Genomic DNA, 25,419 nt, shown 5'->3' on the forward strand with positions numbered 1-25,419 from the left:
CTGTTGGACATGTGGGGATTAATGCAAATAAGGTTGTTTTTTCTTCAGTTTTGACCTCTAGTGGGGAACATATCTTCTTGAAGGCTCTGCATAGCAGTAATACTTACTGGTGGTGATTAAGTTTCCAGAGTTCAGAGCCTACAGATGCCCCCCTGTCATTTTTGTCTATAGAAATAACTTTGGAGAGTTGGGTTTTTTTTTTTTAATCTGCTTTTTGAGGAGTATCTCTCTTCTGGAAAGCTAACAGTTTGTCTTGACATTCAACTGGCCTTACTTTAACTGCCTTGTCTCCAACAAAGTTTATCCACCTTCAGGAAAGCGGGCTTGGTAGTGACCTGCCTTTTTTTCTTTGAATTGGTAGTGTTCCTGTCTACGTCTTCCGTGTTGGCACAAGCAAACTGGAAAAAATAAAGTGATCCTGTGGAGGATGATGATTTCCAGTTGTCTATTCTTTCAACCTCGTAATAATAATAAAAAAAATCTGTGACTGGTGTTCAGGAAGTGAATTTTGGTAATTCATTCCCGTCTTCTGAAAGGAATGGGTAGACAGGGAAAATGAGGAAAATATGAAAAGTACAGTTGTTCTAATTGTTTTATGACAAATTAAACCTTTATTTAAACTACTATCACTTCTGCAGAAGAATACTGAATAGCACTTTTTAGTTATTGATGTTCCACTGAGCTGTACTACATACTTCTCAAGATTAATTTAGTTACTTCAGGCGAGGAACTTTGTTGGTCCTGACCTTCAGTATTGCAGTGAACTGCTGCAGTTGTGGCAGAGGAAGATAACCTCTTTATCTATTGATTATCTGTTTTCTTCATTTATTATGTCTTGAGCTATATTTCAGTTTTGTTTACCAGGGTTTACATTTCTGAGCTCTGTGCATCTTTTTTATCAGCTCTAGACTTTGAGAAGGAAGACCTCTGCAGCATGAAGTGCACCAGTACCTCTGTTAGTCTACTCATATGCTAAGAAAGTTTGGGACAAAGTGAAGTTTCTTTTGGATCTATTTCTTTTGGATAAAGCTGTGTTTCAGTTTGTTTGGTTTGTTTGCTGTTTTGGTTTTTTTTTTTTAGTGTTGATTCTTTCCATATGATTGTTACTCAAAAACCTGAACACATTTTGTCCATGTTTACTTTGTATTCAGATGTAAATGACCTATTTCTTCTGGATAAAGCTGTGTTTCAGTTTATTTGGTTTGTTTGCTGTTTTGTTTTTTTTTTTTAGTGTTGATTCTTCCCATATGATTGTTACTCAAAAACCTGAACACATTTTGTCCATGTTTACTTTGTATTCAGATGTAAATGACTAATCTCAGTTTAGAAAGACCAGTTCAGAAAATTTTGGCTGCCTTGGATTGCATGAGTAGGAATGGCAAGTTTGGATAGTGCTGACTGTCTGACCACCATAAGGTGAGCACCACAGAGATTAAATCCAGTCAGTTCTAACTAAGATTTTCAGGAATAGCTTCAGTTAATTTTTTCTGTTTTCCAAACTTTCTACCGATTTCTGTGCTTGCAAGTAGATTTCAGGTCTAACCTTAAATCTCTTCGACTAGTTTAACAGATTTTTCAAGTAAGGAAAGCCAGAGATAATGGAATTACACCTTAAAGACTTGCAATTTCTCAACAGTGTAGTTGAGAAAGACATTCATTTTACAGTGTTTCATTTCTGGGATACTTGGAACTGTGAAAAATCTTATTAGCAGTAATTATAACCTTAAAAAGGTCACTTTGATGTAAGGGAAGTAGAAGGGTTTTATTAAAATAAATGAGGGCCAGTATAAAATTTGTCCTTCAGAATCAGATTGCAAGGCTGTATCTTGTTATAGTGCTCTTATCATGCCTGCTCTTTTGAAATGAGCTATAGCTGTTAATTTTCTCATGGACAGCTTAGATTGCCGAAAATAACGTGGCTGAACTATTTCATAAAGCAGGCCAGCTCTGGTTTAATTACATCAAGCTTTATGAGCTGCTTGTTTAAATAAGAGAACTTGGAACATGAGAATAAGGAGTTTCAGAGTTATTTAAATACGAGCATAGCTGTACTCTCAACTTAGTTTTGTAACTTGCTTCTAGGTCCTATATCCCCAGCTGTCCTCACTGCAAATACATTTGTTTGCTCTTGGATTTTCCTTTATGCATCCAGCTAGTTTCTATCTGGAAAGAGCAGGCGTAAAGAATTAAAGTCAAATAATAAGGACTTTGATTTATCAGATTGGAATTAGAGGATTAGAGAAAAATAAACACAGAATACATACATTAAAGAATGGAAGACCCTGGGGTAGAGATTTAGGAAGTTGTGAGCCTGTTAGTCTATCACCAGAAGGCTGACCTTTGTAACAAGCAAGTAATTTGAGATGTTTGTTGCTAGTTATATGGGAAGAGTTTAGATGAAAAATAGGTGCCCTTTGAATGTGAAGTTAAGATCCAGATCTTTACAGAAGCTGAATACACTATTTGCTGTGACGTATGGCTCACAAAATGGGAACCAAATACAGATTACTGTTTGGGAGATTATGAACATGTTTTGAATACTGTTTCAGAGGTTATGAATGTCTTTCGAATAGGACAAAAAATTTGTGTGTTGCCTTCCTTTGGGGACTACTAACCTTGAAAAGGTAGTTCAGTTGGAAAGAAACAAATGAGGAATGATATGGAAGAACGTGCTAGCTTTGTGTCCAGTGTAAACTAGATCATATTAAAATTATTTTGTTGTATTAATAGAGCAGTATTGTTTGCTGTAGTTGGTATTCTAGTCCCACTCCATGTGTGAAATGGTCTTTACAACTTAGCTTCAAAGAAGATTCACCCAAAAGGACTCAGCTTGGAAAGATTAAATTTTAAACTCACTTTCTTTCAATTATTGTTTGAAGCCCTTTCAGCCTTTCTCAAAGAGTTAAATTTGTTTTTAAGAAGCTTTTTTGCAGCAATTAGAAATATTTCAGTTTTACATGGGCTTGGCTGTATCTTGCATTCTTTCTCCATCACCTCCACCAAACTTTGGCATGAAGATTATAACAGTAGTAAATATTAGGGGGGAAAAAAGCCAAGTAACACACTTCATGGTCTGTGTTTGGTTTTGTTTTTGCATGTGGATCAGCTCTTACTGAGTTATGAAAGATGCTGGAGTCCTGAATTGCACTCTAAAGGAGCTGGTTTTTTTCCACTGGCTGTAGAGCAACCCTGCAGGAGATTAGTTAGCCCCCACAGCCACTTCACTTAAGTATCTGGAGTTGAATAACATGAAATTTTTCCTGCTCTTGTGTATAAGATTAAAGGATAATACTTCTACGAAACGTATTACTGTATACCTGTTTAGGATGTGGAAGTTGTATGTGCTATTTGCTGAAACAATGTAATATAGTAAGGCATGCTGCTCTGACCTTCATTTGGTAATAGGAAAATATTACTATGGCTTGCTGCCAAAGGATGCGGTGCCGTGTACATAACACTTAAATCCTGTCTGAGCTTAATCTTCTTAGAGTTTCATAAGCATATACTGCTCACACTAAGACACATTGGTTGGTGGGAATCAAGCAGGAAAATATACTGGTAAAATATTAAATATATATAGGTATATAAAATTTTAGCCACTTCTCAGTGCCTCATACTCTGTTTTGGTATTAGATGAAATATACTGTATGATTCCTGTAGAAACTAGCATGAGGAATATGTTTACCTAAATGGTGCTGGACTTTCGTAATGACCTAACAGCAAAATAGCTGATATGAAAGAGAGGAGCTCTCGCCCCACGGCCCCCCCTTCCCGTGAAGACAAATAAATGTTGCATAATTTATTAACACAATCAGAGTCTAATTCTGCAAACTAAACCCACTCAAAACAATGTGGTTGATGTTATACAGTGTGTAATATTCTTTCTTTCTGATTGAATCCAGCTCCACTAAACTCTGGAAGATGGAGGACTATGTGATAGCAATGTTGGGGAAAAAATTGAATGGAGAAAACAAAACTAGCACACGTTAGGCTGCTTAAGATAATTCTGATAGGCAAAGTCTGAGTGGCAATCAAATATCCATAACGACATGAGTTTCTTGTTTGACAGTGCTTTTCTTTCCCTGGAGAGATTTTAATCAATGGCTTGGCATGAGGACTAGTGGGTAGATAGAAAGCATTTCAAAGGATTGGCTAAACAGAAGCTTTGGATGGATTGCTGGAAGTTGACCAGTCATAGGTAAAAATATTAATTAAACTTAGGAATTAAACAAGTTTTAGCACTGTTCTTTTTCACTTGACATTTTGAATATCTTCCTTAGAATAAGGAAGCCTAGATTCCTTTTTATTGTGTGGAAGTGGCCGTGCAGTCTAACATTCCTGCCTTACCTAATGGTTAAGTTCAGAATCTGGATCAGTTCAGGAAAAAAAATTGCAACTGAAGTTTCTTGATTCATAATGGTTTAGCACCACGATTTTCAGATGTGAACGGTGCCTGAAAGAGAAGTCATTGCATTTTTAAAGTCCCCTCAACTCCCAACAACTGTCCTCATTTCGTACTGGCAAGGATGGTTCTGTGTGATTATGGTTTCTGGGTGTTTATTACTCCTAAAAGTAACCCCAAACAAGACTTAATGGTACCCTTAAACAGTGTGTCCATAAGTATCCTTCTTACTAGTCTACTTACAAGTCTACTCCTAAATAAAAGTGCTAGATATTTCACAGACTGCCCCTGACTTACTCGCTGGAGAAAGTCTTTAATTACCTTAATAGTGCAGAGCCAGGAAGGCTACATGTTGTAGTGCTTGCTTTTGTTCACTTTGTTAATGGTTAACTGTGTTAACAATTAGTTATTTAACTTCTTGAATTTCTGCCTTGATGGTATCGGTTTATTTCAGTTGCATGTTAGCTAAAATTATCTGTACTATGCAAACCATTTTCTGGCAGTCACTCCTAAGGTTCAGGGGGGCAGAACATTTAGCTTAGATTTCAGACCCCAGGCAGACTGTGCATGATTGGCAGCAGGGACGATTGTAGCATTTCTTGGAGTAAACAGCCAAGATTTTTCATTCATGTCTTTTAAAGAATGTGATCTTCAAAAGCTTTCATGAAAGTTCTGAATGTCATAATTAGGTGATCCTGCACAAAATGTGTTATGCGTTCTAAGAATGTTGCTTAAGGACAGGTGTGCTTTGCGTTGGCATCTTCACTTAGACTTACAGTAGAGTAAGTCTTTTCTGCCTTCCACCATCATCTCAGTCAGGCATGCACTTCATGCAGTTTGCTACTGTGACATCAGTGGTGAATTTTTCCTTCCTTTGGTTTATCCAAGGGAAGTTGAAGGCCATACGTAGAAACCTGGGCCGATGCTCTAATCTGATAAAAAATATCTGTGCATCCTTTTTGTGTCTCTTTTGATGATGTCATATAGTTTTTAGTATTGATTCAAAGTGAAAAAGAAAGTGCTTTCCCATTGACTCATGGGTTGAGAAGAAAAAGGTGGTTAAGATTTCAGACTTGGAAACATGACCTGTTATGTAGAGATTTAAGTAGTTCCTAAATGACACGCTTTGGTGTAAAGCGTAATAGAATTCAAGCCTAGTAGCTCCTAATTTCATAGCTGCTATGAAGAAACTTTGCCTCAAGAGCTCATATACTAAAAAAATTACTTTTTATGAGGTCGAGGTTTCACGTTTGGTTTCAGTTTACAGTCTAATTTATCAATCACAATGATTTGGGCTAAAAAGGATCTTAAAGCTCATCCAGTTCCAACCCCCTGCCATGGGCAGGGACACCTTCCACTAGAGCAGGTTGCTCCAAGCCCCTGTGTCCAACCTGGCCTTGAACACTGCCAGGGATGGGGCAGCTACAGCTTCTCTGGGCAACCTGTGCCAATGCCTCACCATCCTCACAGGGAAGAACTTCCTTCTATCTAATATAAATCTCCCCTCTTTCAGTTTAAAGCCACCCCACCTTCTCCTGTCACTACATGCCCTTGTAAAAATTCCCTCTCCAGATTTCTTGCAGGCCCCCTTTAAGTACTGAAAGGCTGCTCTAAGGTCTCTCTGGAGCCTTCTCCAGCCTGAACAACCCCAACTCTCTCAGCCTGTCTTCATAAGGGAGGTGCTCCAGCCCTCTGAGTATCTTCACGGTCCTCCTCTGGACTTGCTGGAGCAGCTCTGTGTCCTTCTTATGTTGAGTTTGCCAAAACTGTACACAATACTGCAAGTGAGGTCTCACAAGAGCAGAGCAGAGGGGCAGGATCACCTCCTTCGACCTGCTGGTCACACTTCTTTTGATACAGCCCAGGACACGGTTGGTTTTTGGGCTGCAAGCGCGCACTGCTGGATCACGTTGAGCTTCTCATCAACCAACCCCCGCAAGTGCTTCTCCTCAGGGTTGCTCTCAAGCCAGTCTCTGCCCAGCCTATAGTTGTGCCTGGGATTGCCCTGACCCTGGCACAAGACATTGCACTTCACTAACTCAGTAAGGTTTGCATTGATACACCTCTCAGGCCTGTCCAGGTCCCTCTGAATGGCATCCCTTCCCTCCAGCATGTCAACCACACCACACAATTTATGTTATATTGTGAAAAGAACATGTTTATGAGCACAGTGGTGTATCTTTTCATAGAGAAAGCACAATTAATTTTGGCTTGTCTGTGCTAGACTACTGTTCTTGCTTATCCCTAAATGTATGCAGTGTGAGCAAAACACCTGCATATTCCTGCACTGCAGCGTGTCATGAGAGTAGTTTAGGACTGTTTTCACTTGCAAACAAGTGTTAGCGGTCAAAATGATACCTTGAAAACCTAAGAAATGTCATGAGAGTAGTTCAGGACTGTTTTCACTTGCAAACAAGTGCTGGCGGTCAAAATGATACCTTGAAAACCTAAGAACTCTTTTCTCCCAGGTCCCGTAATAGTTTACTGTGAGAATGTGTTGAATGCTGAGAATTACAGTTATTATTAAGTATGTGCCAGATGTGTTGGGGTTTACATGTTGTGTATATGTTATTACTCATCCATGACATATGTCTGTTGTAGATGAGGTTAGTTTGCTAGGACAGGAGATAAATGCAGTGCATTACAATGCTGTACCATGCCAATATTGGAGAGACTGCAGAAATCAGAAGTTGTCCCAGGGAGCTGATATAATTAAAAATTTCCTTTCACGTGGGCCTGTTCACACAGGCATCTGTTAACACGTTATATGAACGCAGAAGTTCTGCGATGTAGAATTGTCCTTCCTTAAATTCACAGTAATTTATATCTGTGGGTGTATCTAGCATGTTAGTTAGCATGCATTCAACCGCAGTGAAGATGTTGTGCAACTTTTAAAGGTGCTCCTGAGAAAAAGAGGTGGTGAAAACTTTGGTTATCACAAATAGTTGATTCAACTGTTAAGTTCTTGGTAAGGGTTGTATCTAAAAACAATGATTTAAGAAGGTTCATTTTTAATTGAGCAAGCCTCATTGCAGGAGGGATTGGACTAGATGACCTTTAAAGGTCCCTTCCAACCCAAACTATTCTATGATTCTATAAATCTGTGTAAGGGCTTTTGTTAGACAACTTCTATTAGCATTTTAATGAGAAAATGCCTTTTGATATGACATAACATAAATAGAGTTGGCAAACCCAAAGTAGATTATTAATTATTGGAAGCACATTTTGTTAAAACACATTTGGTCCAACTGAAGGATTCAGATATGCTTAATAAAGTGCACACTTATGCAGTGTAACCACTCGTAAACTGAATCTGTGTTCTGAAAGTCAAAAACGGTATTCTTTTGCATTGGTGTTTCTATAGATATCATAGGGTTGCTAGGGTTTAATTTGGTTTATTATTTTATGACAATGTGCTTTCAGTGAGTCTTGCAACACCATCTGTGGTTTGGCTGTTTTTCATTTGTTCTCTTTTTTGTTCAGGTGCTCCCTGTCCACTCTCCTGCTTCATTCCTACATATATTTTACTATTTGAATTTATACCATTATGTTTGTTAAGTACATGAAAGAGTTTTATGGAGATTGAAATGCTGGAGTGTGGTAAGTGATAGTTAAGAGAGATAATAAAAGGGATTTGGAGACCCAACAAAATAGAGATTAAACAGTATTAAGGGCAAGTTTAGGGATCTTGGATGTGAATTGGAGACTGGGTCAGTGCATGTAATCTTCTTGAGTAGGATTTTGTGCCAAGTCTAGCCTAGAAGTTGTATGTTGTGGTCAGTCAGGTTAGGAAGAAAAGAGATTGAGAAAATAGAGAGAACTGAAGTGCCAATAGGAACAAACTCTTAAGTTTCCTCAAAGACAGATTTTTAGTTTGAATAGCTATAAGGGTTTTATGTCACCAGTTTCTCTTTATGTTCTTTCCCAATATTCTGTTATACGAAGTTTAAAAAAAGCCCCAAACAACAAACCACCCCAACAACAGAATCCTATCAAAGCAAACAAAGAAAGAAACAAAACCCCAAACCTCTCCCGGACTGTTCCAAAGGTATCCAGGACACTACTGCAGTTTGTCATCACAGCAATTTGTGAAGTCTGTGTGAATGCATATGCTCCTTGAAAAATGAAAGATGAAATGAAGCTGTACTTCTCAGAGTCCAACTGGAACTGACTTTGGCCTGGGAACATGGGCCCCAAGTTCTCTCTGATAGAAGCATATGCGATTCTCATCTGATTCTTAAAATTACTCCCATGTAGTTTCTAACTAAATGAGCGTATGGAAGTTTCTTTTACTTTTCTTGCTTCATGGTCTAACTACCCCAGAGATTTTTCAAATCAGAATTTAGCCAAGTGAGAGGATTAGGCGTTTTTGGTTTGTTCTGGTTATAAAACATAAAAGCATAGTTGCCAACCCAGAAGCTGTTGTATTCTTGTACTGTGGCTTCCTCTCAGACTTGACTACAGTTAACCCTCTGAGGTCAAGTGAGCCACACATATGTTAGTAGGTTTACAACAGTCATGTATGCTGTATCCCTCATACAGTGAAAATGCTACACCTTCTAATTGGCTATATTTTAGTATTTGTTTTTCAAAACCAGGGTGTTGCATGAACTCCTGATGTCAGTAAGCCTGGTTGGTCAGTGCCTTTGTCTTTGCAATGCTGTGGGCACTGCAGCTGTGCAGCCTGCCCTTTGCTGGTAGCTCCCTACCATTCCACCTAGGCTGCCAGTGCAGTGTCTCCAGGGCTCTGTGGCACTGCTTTCCCAGCACTGGTCCTGGGCGGTTGCTCCTGTGGTGTTATCCTTGTGGCCTGGCATCCACACACAGTGTTGTTACAGCAGGCTCTCTCGGGAATAATGGCCTGCAGTGTGGGAATCTCCTCTTTCTTCCACCTCTCCCTTTGGGTGTAGCTTTTGGTTTATAGCAGGGGAATCCAATAATGCGTGTGCTTAGAGGTTAATGACTGTCAGGCTCTGACTCGGTGGATGCCCTGATGAGCATGAACTTTGGTGAGTGCCTGCAGCATTGTAAGACAGAATAGCTGACAGGGTTTGAGTAGCTCCTGATGAAAACTATATTGTTGCTATGAGGAAAAATATTATGGAGGAGCCACTTGTTCCACTGGCAGAGGAGTCCAGGGCAAGGGGACCCCCAGCATCTCTCTCTCTGGCTGGCCTCAAGGTGAAGTTTTCATTTCTCCTCTCCTTCCTTCTGTTTTTATTTCTTCCTTGAACAACTTTTACCTTTGTAATTATTTTTACTTACTGTACCCACTAACAAATCTTCACCTGTGTGAACCTACCTCAACATCCTTTGTGCAACCACCTGTTTCTCTTGAAGACTTGCAGATTTGCAGGACCCCATCCTCCTTCCCTCCCCTTTTCTTCCCCCCTTATTTGCTGCTTTGCTCATTAAATAATTAGGGTGAGGTTACAGCTGAGATGCGTGAAACTGTTTGTTCTATAGAGGGCTATTTTTATAAATGAAGGCCGAAGTGATAGTTTATATTACTAAAAACAGTATACCAGAGGACTACATGGTCCTAAGTGTAGTAGCAGTATGCTAAGAGCTGATTGTTTGGTTTCTGTTTGTGTTTCTGTGGTGGTGGTTTTTGTTTTGCTTTGATTTTTTTCCTGTGATGTGCTTTAGAATGACAAGATATTTCTAGTTTTAGTTAAGACTTGAGTATGCGTTGTGGTTTAACCCCAGCTGACAACTAAGCATCAATCAGCTGTTTGCTCACTTCCCCCATGGCAGGATGGGGAGAGAATTGGAAGATGAAAGTGAATAAACTTGTGGATTGAGTTAAAAGCAGCTTAATATGTAAAGCAAAAGCCACATGCACTGAAGCAAAGCAAAGGAATTCATTCACCACTTCCCATTGACAGGCAGGTGTTCAGCCTTCTCCAGGAAAGCAGGGCTCTGTCACACGGAACAGTTACTTGGGAAGATAAATGCCATCACTGAACAGCTCCTGCTTCCTCCTCCATCCCCCAGCTTCATATGCGAGCACAATGCCATATGGCATGGAATATCCCTTTGGTCAGTTGGGATCAGCTGTCTCGGCTGTGTTCCCTCCCAACTTCTTGTGCACCCCCAACCTGCTCACTGGTGGGGAGGTGTGAGGAGCAGAAAAGGCCTTGATCTGTGTAAGCACTGCTCAGCAGTAACTGAAACATCCCTGTGTTACCAACACCGTTTCCAGCACAAACCCAAACTGTAGTCCCCTACTAGCCACTGTGAAGATAATTAACTCTAACCCCACCAAAATCAGCACAGTATGTTTTAGTCCATTCCAGAGTAGAATAGTGTTAAGCCAAAAACTTAAGTGACAGTTGGTTTTTCCGAATTGTGTTGTTGAATATAGTATATGGCATTCAACTACTGTAAGCTAAGTGTAATTATGATGCGAACGTGCATGCATCACCAAAATATGTACCAAATACTGATGGTCTCATAATCTTTGTTGAGTCGTTCCTCTTAGTTCACTTTTTGTATTGTAAGATTGTCTGGTTTGTGCCAGAAAATAATGTTTCTTTATGATTCCTTGCAGATTCCTGCTTCAGTGTCTTGAGGATCTTGATGCCAATCTACGGAAGCTGAACTCACGTTTGTTTGTTATTCGTGGACAGCCAGCAGATGTTTTCCCCAGACTTTTCAAGGTAGATGCCACCTTGCAGTTGTTGTTTCTATCCATATATTTGACTAATTTAAACTAGGAATGTTTCTTTTACCATATACTTCAGTGCAAGTTGTTACCCATGCAAATACGTAACTATCCTTGCAGTTTCCTTGGAGGTTGTTTTTGTTAAGTTTGGGGGTTTCTCCTCTCATGTGCATATCACCAGTTGAACTGAGTTGCTCTTTGATTTACATTTTTTGGGTTTTTTTCCTTCCAGTAATGGAACAGATTTCTAATGGTTTGCTAAGTGTAGGTACTGTGTCCATACTTCTTCTAAGTGCCTAGCTCATGCTGATGTGACGTGGGTGTATTCACATCACATAGCACTTGTCTTGGAATTCCTTGGCTCCCTTGGGGACGTGGCTCTGGCTCTTGGATGCGTTTTTTATGGCTTTACATTATGAAATGAAAAATAAATATTATATGAGGGTGTAGGAGGTTGCTTGAGGACTCGGGACCTGATGGGTTTGTCTTGGCAGACTTAATGATGGAAGGAGCCAAACCTCCTTTCAAAGTGCAAGCACTCTTTCTAGAATTGCCTATCCTCAGGATTGTACCTGGGCTTCATCTAGGAGAGAGCTAGAGTTCAGAAGGGAAAGAGCATGCTAGGTGAAGAGCGTAGAGTGCCCCGTGTCTCTCTGTTGTAAATCCAGGTCTCTGAAATAGTCTGTCTGGTATATTTAAATCAACTGATTAAGATTCTGAGGGATTAGAAGGGTATTTTTGTGTTTGATTGGCAGGATGGCTTTCTAGGATCATTCTGTGCATACTTCACCTTTCCATTTTCCTGCCTCTATAGAAGCCTTAGCCATTAGTTGAACCCTTTCTTTGCTTCTTTTTCCCTACCTGTTACTGTTGGCCTTGGTAACAGCATCTGTGATGTAAAGGATATTAGGCTTCAAGGTGTCCTCTTTTTAGGAGACAGATTTTACTTTTTTTTTTGTTTTACTAGTATTTATTTTAAATGGAGAATTTGAAGATTGCCTTTCTGGTGGGTGAGGGGTAGGGGCTTGGAAAAGGGAAGAAAATGTGTGAGATTTGGTTGTGTGGGAGGGGTATTTTGCCTCACCAGCCCCATCTTCAACTCTGCTATTAAAGTTTGCAGGCACATGTGAAAAAGTTTTCTGCAGAGCAAAATACTGCTGCAGATCAATGTACAGGAAACAGCCTCTATCATCTTTCCCTTATGTTGTGCTTCTTAAGGTACATGGATCCTAAAGTTACAGCAACGGAGTTTTCACAATGTGTGCAAGAGTTGTTCCATTACTACTTGTGCCCACAGTGATGGGACAGAGGCTTTTCTTATGCCTGATTCCTACTTAGATACCAAACCACTGGACTTTATTTTTGTGAGTCTGGGTGTCTGATGTGTTTTGGGCCTTTGTGTATCTGTGACAACTATCTGCAGGTACTAACTGGTGTTTCATCTTGTCCATGTCCTTCCCATTCTCATTTCTCTAACCTTCCATCAAGCAGCTGAGTTGCTGAAGGACCAGAGTTTTGTTTTGTGTTGCAGGAATGGAATATTGCAAAACTTTCTATTGAATATGATTCTGAACCATTTGGGAAGGAAAGAGATGCAGCAATCAAGAAGCTGGCTAGTGAAGCTGGAGTGGAGGTCATTGTTCGAATTTCCCATACATTATATGACTTAGACAAGTAAGTTATTAACTCCAACTGTAAAAAGAAAATATGAATTTTATGTAATATTTGGTTAGATATTGTGTGCTACTTTCTCTTGGGAACACTTCATAGTTAGGAAGACTATAAATTTGTTCTGTGTTTCTCTCTTATCCTTCCTTCCATCCATCCATCCATCCATATTTTATTACATACTGAGTAGATCTTTGCAACTTCAAAAAAGATATGTAACTGTATCTGAAATACAACTTTGATTTGGGGTTCTTCTGAAAAGAATGGTCATGTTAATTGTCTGTCTCTTACAATGAAGTTACTCAAATATCCCTGTAACTTCTCCCAAATAAGATTTGTTGTTTAGTTGTTTTGTTATTTTCCTTATTTCACTTGCTGTACACAAGTTAGCAGAAAGTCCTTTATTTTTCAAGAACTATTTCCTACCAGTTATGTATCCAGTAAGCAATCAGGGATTGTTTGATATCCCTGCATCTTGTTACTTAATATCTTGTTTATATTTTTCCACAGATCTATTTAAATGGATTAGTATTAGCTTCCTATTATACAAGCATAATCTGCAAACTATTCAGACATATGACTTGGCTTCTCTTAATATTGAGTAACCTACTGTGGTAGATGCCTGTTTTATTCAGTTACAAGCCAATGTATGAGAAGCAGCTAGACATATGGGAAGAAAGGAAGTTATTTACTGTTTTGAAACAAATAGCTGGGGTTTTTTTTAGTCCTAAATTGAAAAGTCCTTTTTTTCTCTCCCCACCTAAGCACAGTTGGATCAAATGAACAGTTGGTTCCATCTACTATTTAGTAAATTATTTGTTTGAAGTTTTCCTGTTTCTGGAATTTTAGATATACTTAAGGTGACAATGCAAAATATGGAAACTGTGTGTTTTACAACAGTTGTGTATGAAACTACATCTTAACTTTTCCTGATACTAAGAGAGTTGTAATACTGACTACTGTTCTCAATACCAGAATAGAAAAATAGGTACTTTTTAATGCAAAAAGTATAGTGTTGTAGGTGACTTGGATGTATCTTTGGGTAGCTATGATCTCGCATCTGCTTTCCTGATCTGTATTTTTCTTTGCCTTGAGCTGTCCCTATTCGTTACTTGCTCATTCTTGAGGGACCTTCCTAAACCTGGAAATGAAGAATAACTTTCTTATAAACAGTTAATTTATGTGTCTCCCTAGAGGGTAAAAAAGGACGGTAAAATAAAAGTTCACACTGTCCAGATTATCATGTATATCTGCAATTTTATATAATATGCCACAGGCAGGTAAGAAGATATTTCTCTGTATGTATATTTTCTATGTATATAAAAAGGTCTATACTCTTGTCTGACACACTTCTTTTCCTTTTTTTTTTCCCCTCTTTTTCCAATTCAGAATAATAGAATTAAATGGAGGACAGCCTCCTCTCACTTACAAGCGATTCCAGACCCTAATTAGTAGAATGGAACCACTGGAGATGCCAGTAGAGACTATAACCCCAGAAGTAATGGAAAAATGTACTACTCCAGTTTCTGATGACCATGATGAGAAATACGGTGTCCCATCACTTGAAGAGCTGGGTATGTTCTAAAATTACTTTGACATTTTGAAACAAGTAAGATGTAATCTACTACTAAAAGCATAATACTTAAAATAAACATGAGAGATTCTGCTTATGGTTAATGGTTTAAACTGATGCCAGTTATACAAAAAGAACAAAAAATAATAATCAACTCTACGTTTTAGCTATTTTCTTTTAAATGAGAGGTCAGATGAAACTACACTAAGTACTGCTTGAGTTCTTGTAATACAGCGTAGCCATTTTCCCATAGTACCAAATAATCAGTAAGCTACTAATAGTCTCTGATGCTTCATTTTGTATTAAATGCTTTTGGTATCTTTGTGCTTCAGGTCATTCATCTGTCATTTTACAAAGTCATTAAAAACCCCTTTTGTCTTACGGTGCCAAAAAAAAAAAAAAGAAAAAGATGATAATAAGGCAAATAATGGTTTTTGAAACTTCTTGGAGGGGGGAGGAGGGGGAAGTCTTGCGTTTATCTAAATTTAATTTTAAGAAATACATGAACCTATTATCTGGTGAATCCCTCCCTTCTCTTTCTTGTTCTTCCCCACCTGGAAATACAAACAAATGTGTCATGACCTCCAAATTGCTAACGAAAGGGTCTATATAGATTTTAGCTGAGTTCAGGCTGCTCTGTCTAGTCTGTTTGACCTCTCGTACAACCGACGTTGCTTTTAAAGCTATTTTAAGAAAAGATCTCTCTAGAGAGGGGTTAAACTTACAGGCAGATGTGTCATCTCACGCACTTGGTGAACAATCCTGGGGGATGTGTGGGGGTGTGGAAGAAATCCTGTACCACCTTCTCATCTTTCTTTTGCAGCTCAAGTATGTGTTTATCATCAATCTGACAATAATTCCCATCTGTTATTTAAGTCAAGGTCAATGAACCCTGTGATTTTCTGAAGATAGCACTCATGCTTTCAGCTTGGTGGAAGAAGATTTTAGACATCCTGTAAATTACAATAGCAATTGTTGATTCTTAGTAGTAATTACAAAAATATAAATTTTGGTTTTGGGATAGCTGCAGAGCCGAGAACTTGAAAATAACTTGAAAAATGATAGAAAGGTCACTTGGGGGGGGGGGGGGAGAACCAACCCAGAAAGTGAAACTGAAGTAAGACCATTCAGCATGGAAAACTTGTGAGTTAATGTAAAAGTAAAAATTGGATTTTGTTGCAGAAATTGAACGTGGTATTGAAAGGGCTTTGAAAAAACTTGGTTGCATACTGTTTTAAAACTTGTACTTTGCCATGTGTCCAGCTTAGGTTGGTCTTAAGATACAATAAGATGTGGTCAAGTATCGATAAACTAGAATTTTGTTGCCCTACAGTATAAGCAAACAAGGAATTTTCTTGTTTCAACTTGTTTTTCAGGTTTTGACACAGATGGTCTGCCTTCTGCAGTATGGCCAGGGGGAGAAACAGAGGCTCTCACACGACTGGAAAGACATTTAGAACGAAAGGTATGTTACAAATCATTGGAAGTGTAACATGCTTTTCTATGATTCTATGTCTGGGGTAGCATCATTTGGGTCAAACAGCAATTAAACAGCATGGGTGATTTTAAGGCACTCCTCAGGACTGATGGTTGGACTTGATGATCTTAAAGGTCTTTTCCAACCTAGTTATTCTATATCTGAGAAACATACTTACTCTTTGCAATGAAATATAAAAAGAATTCAGCAAGTTGTTTTAAAAGAAAATCAAGCCCAGACTTGAACTCAAGGCCTTCAATATAATTACATAAATCAAGGTGCGGTTCCTCGGTTTTAAAAGCTGATAGCAGGTTGTCTTTAATTTGAATTTTAGAGAAAGTCTGCTGTACAATATTCCACTCAAATGTAATTATTTTTTCTCAGGAAGGAATTTATTTGAACATACTTTTTATAACTTTGAAGGGGAATTTTTCTAAAAGCTAACATACTGCTAGTTGTCTAGGTTTCCTCTATTTAAAAGAAAAGGATAGGTAGCTCTGGAAGATAACTCATACCTGCTGCATTGAGGTGAATTACCTTCTAGAGACTCTGCTGATTCAAAAGGAACACCTAGATATTGTAGGTAAGGTGATCATCTGTCCAGTGCCTGGGGTCAGTTACAGACAGTGCAAGATTTCACCTCTTGTGCTTATAAGTTGGTACCTGGCCTGTAGTCTGATACTGCTGTGTGGTTTTTGTTCTGTGTTTGTTTTTGTGTTGTGTTTTTTTTAAGGCTTGGGTGGCAAACTTTGAAAGACCACGAATGAATGCAAATTCCCTCCTGGCAAGCCCTACAGGGCTTAGTCCCTACCTCCGCTTTGGCTGTTTGTCCTGTCGTCTCTTTTATTTCAAGCTAACGGATCTGTACAAAAAGGTAGGATTTCCACACAGTCAGCTACGCAGTCTTGGATGCTATGGTTTTTCCCTACTTCTAATGAAATGTTTTCCTTTAATGATGGTTTTCAGGTAAAAAAGAACAGTTCCCCTCCCCTCTCCCTCTATGGCCAGCTGTTATGGCGTGAATTTTTCTACACAGCGGCGACTAACAACCCACGGTTTGATAAAATGGAGGGGAATCCTATCTGTGTTCAAATTCCATGGGATAAGAATCCTGAAGCTTTGGCCAAATGGGCAGAAGGCAGAACAGGTTTTCCTTGGATTGATGCGATTATGACACAGCTTCGTCAAGAAGGCTGGATTCACCATTTAGCCCGGCATGCTGTAGCGTGCTTTTTAACTCGAGGTGATCTCTGGATTAGCTGGGAAGAAGGAATGAAGGTATTGTTTCTTATTCCTGAATTTCTATAGTTTCAGATAGTCATTCTAGAATTGTTGTTAGTGTATGCTGTAAGTTGAATTTTAACCTTAAACTGTTGCCAAAATTAAATCAGTTCTGATAAATTAGTGGTGCTGTTAAGTTTTGGCTGTTGAATGTCCCCTTTTATTGGAATATTTAGTGTTTCTTACAGTCAGAATAGGTCTGCAATTCTTTTAAATCTGAGATTTCTTCCTAAATCTTGGCAAATACACATGGATTACTCCTGTAACTAAAATTTCTTTCTAGTCATGCTGCGTGAACAGTTTCTGTTCACATTTTACATCTGCTTCCCTGTGAAGGGAAAGCACCACAGGAATTAAAGGCAGAAAACTAAATCCTTGAGAATGTCATTTCAGTAATTTCTGTCCCTTTGCCCAATGTTAGAAATGTGAGTATGGGCAACATAATGTGGCTGGAGTTTCAGTGCAAGTAATTTCTATGCAAGTATCCAAGAGATGCTGAAGTTCAGATTACAAATGTCAAGCTTTTGAAGAAAAGAATGGAATAATGTAATCTCAGCCTTTGAATCAGTTTGACATTTTTAGAAGGGTAGCACATTTTGTACTTAGCAATGACAATCAACTGGAGATAGTGTTTTACGTTTGAAACCTAAAACAGAATTTATTTGCCATCAGGATTGTGACCTCATGTTTATATATGTATAAAATCTTAGGGAATTTCGACTTTCTTCACAAATTGGTTGTAAGGAAACATCTTTCATTAAAAAAATAAATAAATTCTTTGTTACACAACACCATAAGCTGCTTTAGGAATTTTCCGTCTGCATTTCATTGATAAAGACTTCAAAGTTGCACATACGTAAGTAACGCAGCCAAACAACAGAGCTCTCTATTACAGAAAATCACCAACTCGTTCTTACTTTTGAAATAATACAGATAGGTGGAGGTCTCAGACTTGTGCACTGAAGGATGTTTAATTCATACGTCCGTTGCTAGCAACAGTTAATCTGGCCTTTCACATTGATGTTGTTTCCAAAGTCTTATTACATGGCAGCATCTAGTGGAGCAATTGTGTGCTAACACTTAATCTTCATCTGAAGATCTTGTTACATTATGAATCACTCTCTATTTAAAATGTTTTTTTAAAAGCATTTTAAGATGAATCTTATTAAAAAAACTACATTTCCCCAAACAGTTGCAGATATTTAGACAAAGATACTTTTTTAACACTTATTCAGTGTATACTGTAGACTGAATACCTTATTGAATATATATGTTGAGAGAGAGATCCTTGTTTGACAGTATTAATTATACTTTATTTTGGAATAATAATAGTTGAAGGTGGGTGGCAGAAGTAAGGTGTTAAATTTTAGTGGGTTAGTGTGAAAAAGATAATGGTTTCCTTGGAATATTTGGAGATGATTCAAGTTTGAAAGGAAAATGAGAACTTGTGAAAATATGTATTAAGTAAGTATCTGTTTTGAAAAATATTTCTCAGTGCACTCTTCATAAGAGATACTTTAATGTTCTTCAAAGAATAAGGCTTCTCTATTTCTTATGAGTCTGAACTGCTGGTCACCTGACTAAGCAGACAACTTCCTTTTTATACGAGTTAGTAATGTCTGTGTTAATAATTAAAAAACAATCAGTGCTGGCAACATGAATGTTTCACAACTATTGAGCTCCGGATTTAAAGTAAAACCCTCATAAATCTTCAACAGCCTTATGGGTTATTTTTGATATAATAAGGATAGCAATTACCAGAGCAGACTTTTTCTGTTGTTGTCTTCCGACCAGAGTTCATTATCTGTCCACCACTCTACAGAACGCTTGGTGGTTCGTATACCTCCAGGAATTTAAGTGGGTAACCTCAAAACTGTGACTTAGTAGATTGATTATTGTCCTTCAAGAATACAACTTCTGAATGTTTGTGCTACCTTCAAACTCTTGAATTCTACTCTTGGGACTCCTTGCATAGTGAAAGGTGCTGCACAGTTTGAGGTATTCAGACTGACAATCTGAGTTTGAAATGTGCTTTGTGTGTTCCCTGTTTTCTGGAAGTTTGCAAAGCTTACTCAGTTGTAATGTGATGAAGCAACTCTTCTGCAAGCAACAAATGTCACTTGCAAGCAGTCAGGCTCCAACCATCCTTTGGGGGTTTAATGTATAAGGATGTGTTAATGCAAGAATATGTAACTTCTTTTGGTTGCAGCTTTGAGATGTCTACTAAAAGCCATGGCCATCACGTTCTGTTCTTGAGTTTGGCATTTAGGTGGGCATTTGCAATTTGTGTACTGAGCATTCTGTGAATATTGCCAGGTAAGAGAGTGTAGGTGTCTCAAAGCTGTGCCATGTTCAGGCTAACTTGTTGCTCTAATTTCTTAAGGTCTTTGAAGAGCTCTTACTTGATGCAGATTGGAGTGTGAATGCTGGAAGCTGGATGTGGTTATCCTGTAGTTCCTTCTTCCAGCAGTTTTTTCACTGCTACTGTCCTGTGGGTTTTGGCAGAAGAACTGACCCAAATGGGGATTATATCAGGTAACTCACAACCAGAAATTGCAGCAATTTGTGGATGTGGCTTAAACTGACAAGTGGCTTTATACTTAAAATTACTTTTTTTTTTTTTTTTATTATTGTTGTTATTTTTTAAGACGTTATTTGCCAGTACTTAGAGGTTTCCCTGCAAAATACATCTATGATCCTTGGAATGCCCCAGAAAGCATCCAGAAGGCTGCAAAGTGTATCATCGGAGTCAATTATCCCAAACCAATGGTAAATCATGCAGAAGCGAGCCGTCTGAATATTGAGAGGATGAAACAAATCTACCAGCAGCTTTCACGATACAGAGGGCTGGGTATGGTTATACAATATTTGCTTTATTTATTTGAAAAATTCTCTCATCTTTTAGCAATCAATCAGTTTGTCCCATAGCAATGGTAATCAGGTATGAACTCAGTGTGGTGACCAGGGATGTGTATCCATGTAAATGAAAATATTAGATGTAACCAAGAACAGAAAGAAAGACTTTGAGGAAAGTTCCTCTTTCCAAATCTTACCCAGATTCTTTTTCTTTTTCTTTTTTTTTTTTTCTGTAGGCTTTTGGAAGTTTTTTGGTTAAACTGGGTCTTCTGTGCATCCTGATACTCTTGTACAGCAGGTTTTAATACCAGTGATTAGAAAATTAGCGTGGTTGATAACTTCAGCCATACTGTATTTGCAATTGCAGATGCTGTTGCTCAGAGACCAATGCAACCTCTGGTAGCATTCTTCCTAGTTAGGAAGGACTTTGCTCTGAGAGGTAAAGGTTGGATTGCTCAGGAAGGTGTAAACAGTCAGTATGTTCAAGTATTGAATATTGAATCAGGATGCATTGCAATTCAACACAACAAATATGCGTAACTAATGAATATTGGGAAAGTTATGTGGAATATTATGTGGAAAATGCCTATTAAGTAATTGTGAACTAAAATTACTTGGCAAGATCCTAGAAGTAGGCAAGATGAATGTTTTGCTGCTATAAAGGTAAACCTCTTAGGTTGAGGATGGAGAACTGGCTATCATGAGGAAAAAAGCATGCTGCGCTTAATCTTTCCTTTTTTTCCAGTCTGTCTTTACGGCTGTATTTCTTATTTCATTGCTTAGGTCTTCTTGCAACAGTGCCTTCTAATCCAAATGGAAATGGAAACGGTGGCCTCATGGGCTATTCACCAGGAGAAAGCATTTCTGGTTGTAGCAGTACAGGAGGTCAGTCAAATTCTTTCAACGCATAGAATTATTGGAACTGAACAGCACAAACCTATTTTTTAATGCCCTTGGCATTATGTAGTATAAGAACTGTATTCACAAGACAGTTCTCAGTGTAAGTCACAAACATTTTCAAATGTATTCACTGAGTTCGGTAGTATTTATTTATAGATGAAATCTATGCATAAATACATAAATATTTAGAACATGTAAGAATTTTTTAACCTGTTTTCTTCCCCCTGAAATGACTTATTAACATGTATCAGTTTGATTTCAAAAGCATTTGAATGTGATTTTCTTCTAGAAGTCTACAAGCATCCTGATATAATGTAATAAGGAGTGATTCGTGAGATTTCAACTCGGAACTATTAATTTGTAAAGTTTTCTAATGCTAGCATCAGATTGCTTACTGGAATTTAGTTCTACCATAATACAGTAGAATGTGGCGAACAGTGTCTGAAAAAACTTAATATAGAATTTATCATCCAGTTTTGATGAAAATTAGGCTATTATTGTTATTATTGTAACGTACAAAGATTAGCATTAACTAGTTATTAAGGAATAACTGTATTAACACTGTAGAAATCCATGGTGTATCAGCATCTTGAATACAATGTACACTTTGGTCTTCTCGTTATAAGAGGATACAGCGGAACTGGAAATTTACTGGGTTTATATTCTCCTTAGGCTTCAGTCAAGGTTAGAAGCAGGTTGCAGAGAAAGGTGGACCTTGTTCTGAGCCAGTACAGTTCCTCTCAAAGAATTGAAGTCTAGGCTCCTTAAAGCTGGGTGCTCGAGCTTTTATTTCTTTTAAGTTCAGAGATTTAGAAAACAGGAAAGGGCTGAGTTTAGAAAAAAATAGTGTTTAATAAATTAATATTATGTGCACTCTTTTCTCCTTAAAATACATATATTCTTAAATGCGTACATGTATTTTCACTTTTCGTATCAGATATGTGTCCATTTTCTAGGAGGTTACTGTGTATTCATTTGAATTTGCAAGTGTGAATTTGGAAAGATGAAAGCATTAGAGCTTTGGACCTGTTCTGAGGTGGTTTGTGACGGGGGGATAAAAGCCACAATCAAAGTCTACCTCTTGAAGAGCGGCAAAAAAATCCCCAACATCTTAAATTTCAGAACTGGAATTGTATTTTCTGTTATGTTTAAATCTTTTTACTGTCTCTGCAGGAGCTCAACTGGGAACTGGTGATGGTCATACAGTTGTTCAGCCATGTGCCCTGGGAGACGCTCATACAGGAGCAAGTGGAATTCAGCAGCAAGGTATTATGGCAGTGGCTGTCTGTAGAGGATCTCCAAATCCTTGCAACTATGGAAAAACAGACAAAACATCAAAATAACGTGGATAGATTTTTGGTGACAGCTGCTGTCTACAACTTTGAACTGGCCTTATTTCTGTTCTTGAAACATAAAAATAATTTCTTAGAGTGAACTTGCTTGTCACTTCTATCTCTAAAATGCTCATCTAGAACAATAGTTACATGGTTTGAGTGGGAGGGATCACAAGTGTGACTAACCAAAAATTAATAAACATTCTAGATTAAGTTATTCTAAAGATATTGAAAGAAAGAAGTTCAGTTTGTGAATTTGATAGCAAAAATTTGCACGTTACCTTTTAGCTGATTTCTCTACCACTCTTTTCATATATATAATCAATTTCTACAGTTTTCAGTGGATATTCTCATGTTATGGATGCAAATTTTTGTTACTTTAACAATACAGAAACTTAAATTGTGGTTTGTGATAGATCAATGTTGCAGTCAAATTTAGCACAGCTGTTTCTTTGCAGTCTTAACAGAGGTTATGTGTTTACTGATAATGAAAGATTATAATCTCTTTTTTGTTTAAGCATCCAGAAGGTCGCCAGAACACCACAACTGTTCAGAATAAGAAACCTTGCAACTGCTTTTGCTAATTTGCATTATTAATGCAAAACATCCAGTGTCAAGGTTGCCAGCAGATAGTTTATGTGAACCAGAAAATAGTTTGCATCTTCATTTAAATTACTTACATATGTTTTTTTTTCTTCACAGCGTAGTTATGCAAGGATTCGTTAGCATTGCTATAAGGATGAGGAGACTTGGAAGAAAGAAAAATGTTAAAATTAATAATAAATTAGAATTGTTTGGATATGTAAACATTCTGCTTGTTGCAAAAATAATGCATAAATATGTAGGCACTTAATACTGTTCACCGTGCATATATATATTTAACTGCTATAAAATCCCATGAGGCTTTTTTTAATCATAAGAACTCTTCTGCATTCAGGATGTTTTCTGGCAGGATTTCTCTTGCTGATGGAAAATAAATCAATTGGCTCCTTTTTGTTGTTGTAAAGAATGTAATTGTCCACTTGCTTGCAGTCCTAAATTTGATTTATTATAATAAATATGTACTGTATCTGAACAGGTTACTGTCAAGCAAGTAGTATCTTACATTATGCTCATGGAGACAATCAGCAATCACACTTATTGCAAGCAGGTAATTTAAAGAACAACAACAACAAAAAAAGAAACACTTTTCCTGGATATATAAAGGTGCAACAGAGTCTTAATATAAATACTGGTTTTAAATTATCAGGAAGAACGGCCCTTGGTACTGGCATTAGTGCAGGGAAACGCCCAAATCCAGAAGAAGAAACTCAGAGCGTTGGACCAAAAGTCCAGCGACAGAGCACAAATTAAACTGGTAAGATCTGAGACACCTTAAAGTTATCCTAATAATGAGTAAACTCCTGTACAGATTTTGTCTGTGATAACATTCATATCACTGCAATGCAAAGAATACCAAATTATTGCTGTAAATATTCCGGTTCCAGGTACTGTACAAACAAACAGTGCACAATCCTGGCCCTGAGAGTTTACAAAGTATGAGCTAGGAAGTAATTATAAAAACAGAACCAGGTCAAAGATTGTCAGACACAGACTGAGGTGTTAATGAAAGGGAAATGGATAAACTATGGTTTCACATTCATTAGCAGAGTTGCTTATGTAGCTTCAGTTACTTTTCGCTTCTGCATCTCTCCTGAAGTTCTGCCAGCCAGACTGTTTGTGTGGATATACGGTGACCTGAAATCAGCAGACTAACACAACCAAAGGCTGGGGGCCTGGATTAGGGTTTTCAGACATACAAGTGGACTAAACAGAACATGTTTTACAGAGAGACTGCAGAAAACCTGCACAATGGTGGTGTAGACACTGCATGGAAAGATGTAGGGACAAAGAAGAATTGGAGACTTGAGCATTTGTCATTGGTCTGTAAGCAGGATGCTCAGATTACCAAAGTTTGTCAAGAGCAGCCGTGGTGAAAAGTACTTGGATTTGGAGAAGGAGGCATTGCTAGATAGATCTATGTGAACAAGTGTGAAAATGTGTAGAGAGTAGGAGTTTGGTAGGTGTGAAATCATCAACATAGAGAAGATAAATGGATTTTGTGTTTTGGATAATGTTACTTATGAACAGAATAGAGAAAAGAGAAGGCCAAGGATGTTATACTGTTTCCCCCAGTGAGCTTGATTTGAGAGGAATAAGGAAGATGACCTGAAAGATAAGTTAAAGATTAGTTACTTAGGAGGGAAGCTAAAAAACGGAGGGCTGTCTGAAACAAGAGGGGACAAGATTTCAAGACCAGGAGTATGGCTGCGTAGATTAAAGGTGATTGAGATGTCATTCTGTCCCTGTGTTTTACAAAAAACAGATAAAGAGTTGATCATTATGGAGTTTGAAGAATAAATAAAAATAGGTGAGGTAATAGCACATGGAGGGACTTTGGTGGAAATGGAAGATAGTGATTCCATACAGCAAGTATAGAAGGTGCATTCAGCATCTGTAGAGCTAAAAAGAGAAATTCAATCTACTTCGTTTGGATTTGGCAGCAAGATCTATTTCCTTTTTTGCTTGTTATGTGGCATCAGCACTTTGACAAAGTTATTGTGGTGATTATGAACAATTGTGTTGTATTGATTTGATTCAGCGAAGAGCCCCAGCATTGTTTCCATGATGCCTGTCACTTGAAGTGAGCTGAGACCTGCTATTTTCTCACGTACTGGAGGCACTGTAAACTGTGCTTCTGTGTTCTCAAACTGATTTCTGGTACTCGGATGGGCCTGAGCGGAACCTAGTTCCAAGAGAGTCCGTGTTTCAGTAGCTGTCATATCAGTAGTATGTGTAGATTCATTCAGCATCCATGTTTTGTATTGCAGAATTCCTTAGGTGCTCGTGTCTATAGAAGAAGTGCCTGCAGAGCGAACGTCTGGTTCCTGTCTAAGCTCTTTTTCAATTGAGACAGGTTGGAGGGGTTTCTAGTTTGGCAGAGAAGACTGACTTTGTTAGGGGTGTTCAAAGCATGCTGCGAAAGCATGGTAGTCAAATACAAATACCAGCCACGAACATACCCAAAACCACTGCTGGCGAGAGGATGTGTGCCTTCTGAATAGCACTGAAGTACAGAGGCTGTTGGGTTTCTCCTTTCTTTCTTTTATTTTTTTCCTTCTTCCCCTTTTAGCCTCTAAGGAGTAAGAAATAAGAATTGAGTATTTGGGCCAATACAAATGGGGACAGGGCTTCCTGCACTGAAAAGGGGGGAAAGAGCAT

At 38.1% G+C, this 25,419-nt stretch overlaps 1 protein-coding gene across 1 annotated transcript; it reads left to right on the forward strand.

Moving 5' to 3' along the window:
* Positions 1–10,955: 10,955 nt before the first annotated feature.
* On the forward strand, positions 10,956–23,695 carry CRY1 (cryptochrome circadian clock 1; the record flags this gene model as incomplete). The annotated part of the gene is made up of 12 exons (XM_010010346.1): positions 10,956–11,064; positions 12,601–12,743; positions 14,127–14,311; positions 15,687–15,775; positions 16,521–16,661; positions 16,754–17,065; positions 19,452–19,603; positions 19,717–19,919; positions 20,708–20,809; positions 21,998–22,090; positions 23,237–23,308; positions 23,408–23,695. Coding segments are annotated over 12 exons (1,705 nt in total), but the record flags the coding sequence as incomplete, so codon positions are not given.
* Between the last annotated feature and the right edge of the window lie 1,724 nt (positions 23,696–25,419).

The sequence above is a fragment of the Nestor notabilis genome, unplaced genomic scaffold, assembly GCF_000696875.1.
Source record: "Nestor notabilis isolate BGI_N333 unplaced genomic scaffold, ASM69687v1 scaffold10522, whole genome shotgun sequence".
In the NCBI taxonomy this organism is placed as follows: Eukaryota; Metazoa; Chordata; class Aves; order Psittaciformes; family Psittacidae; genus Nestor; species Nestor notabilis.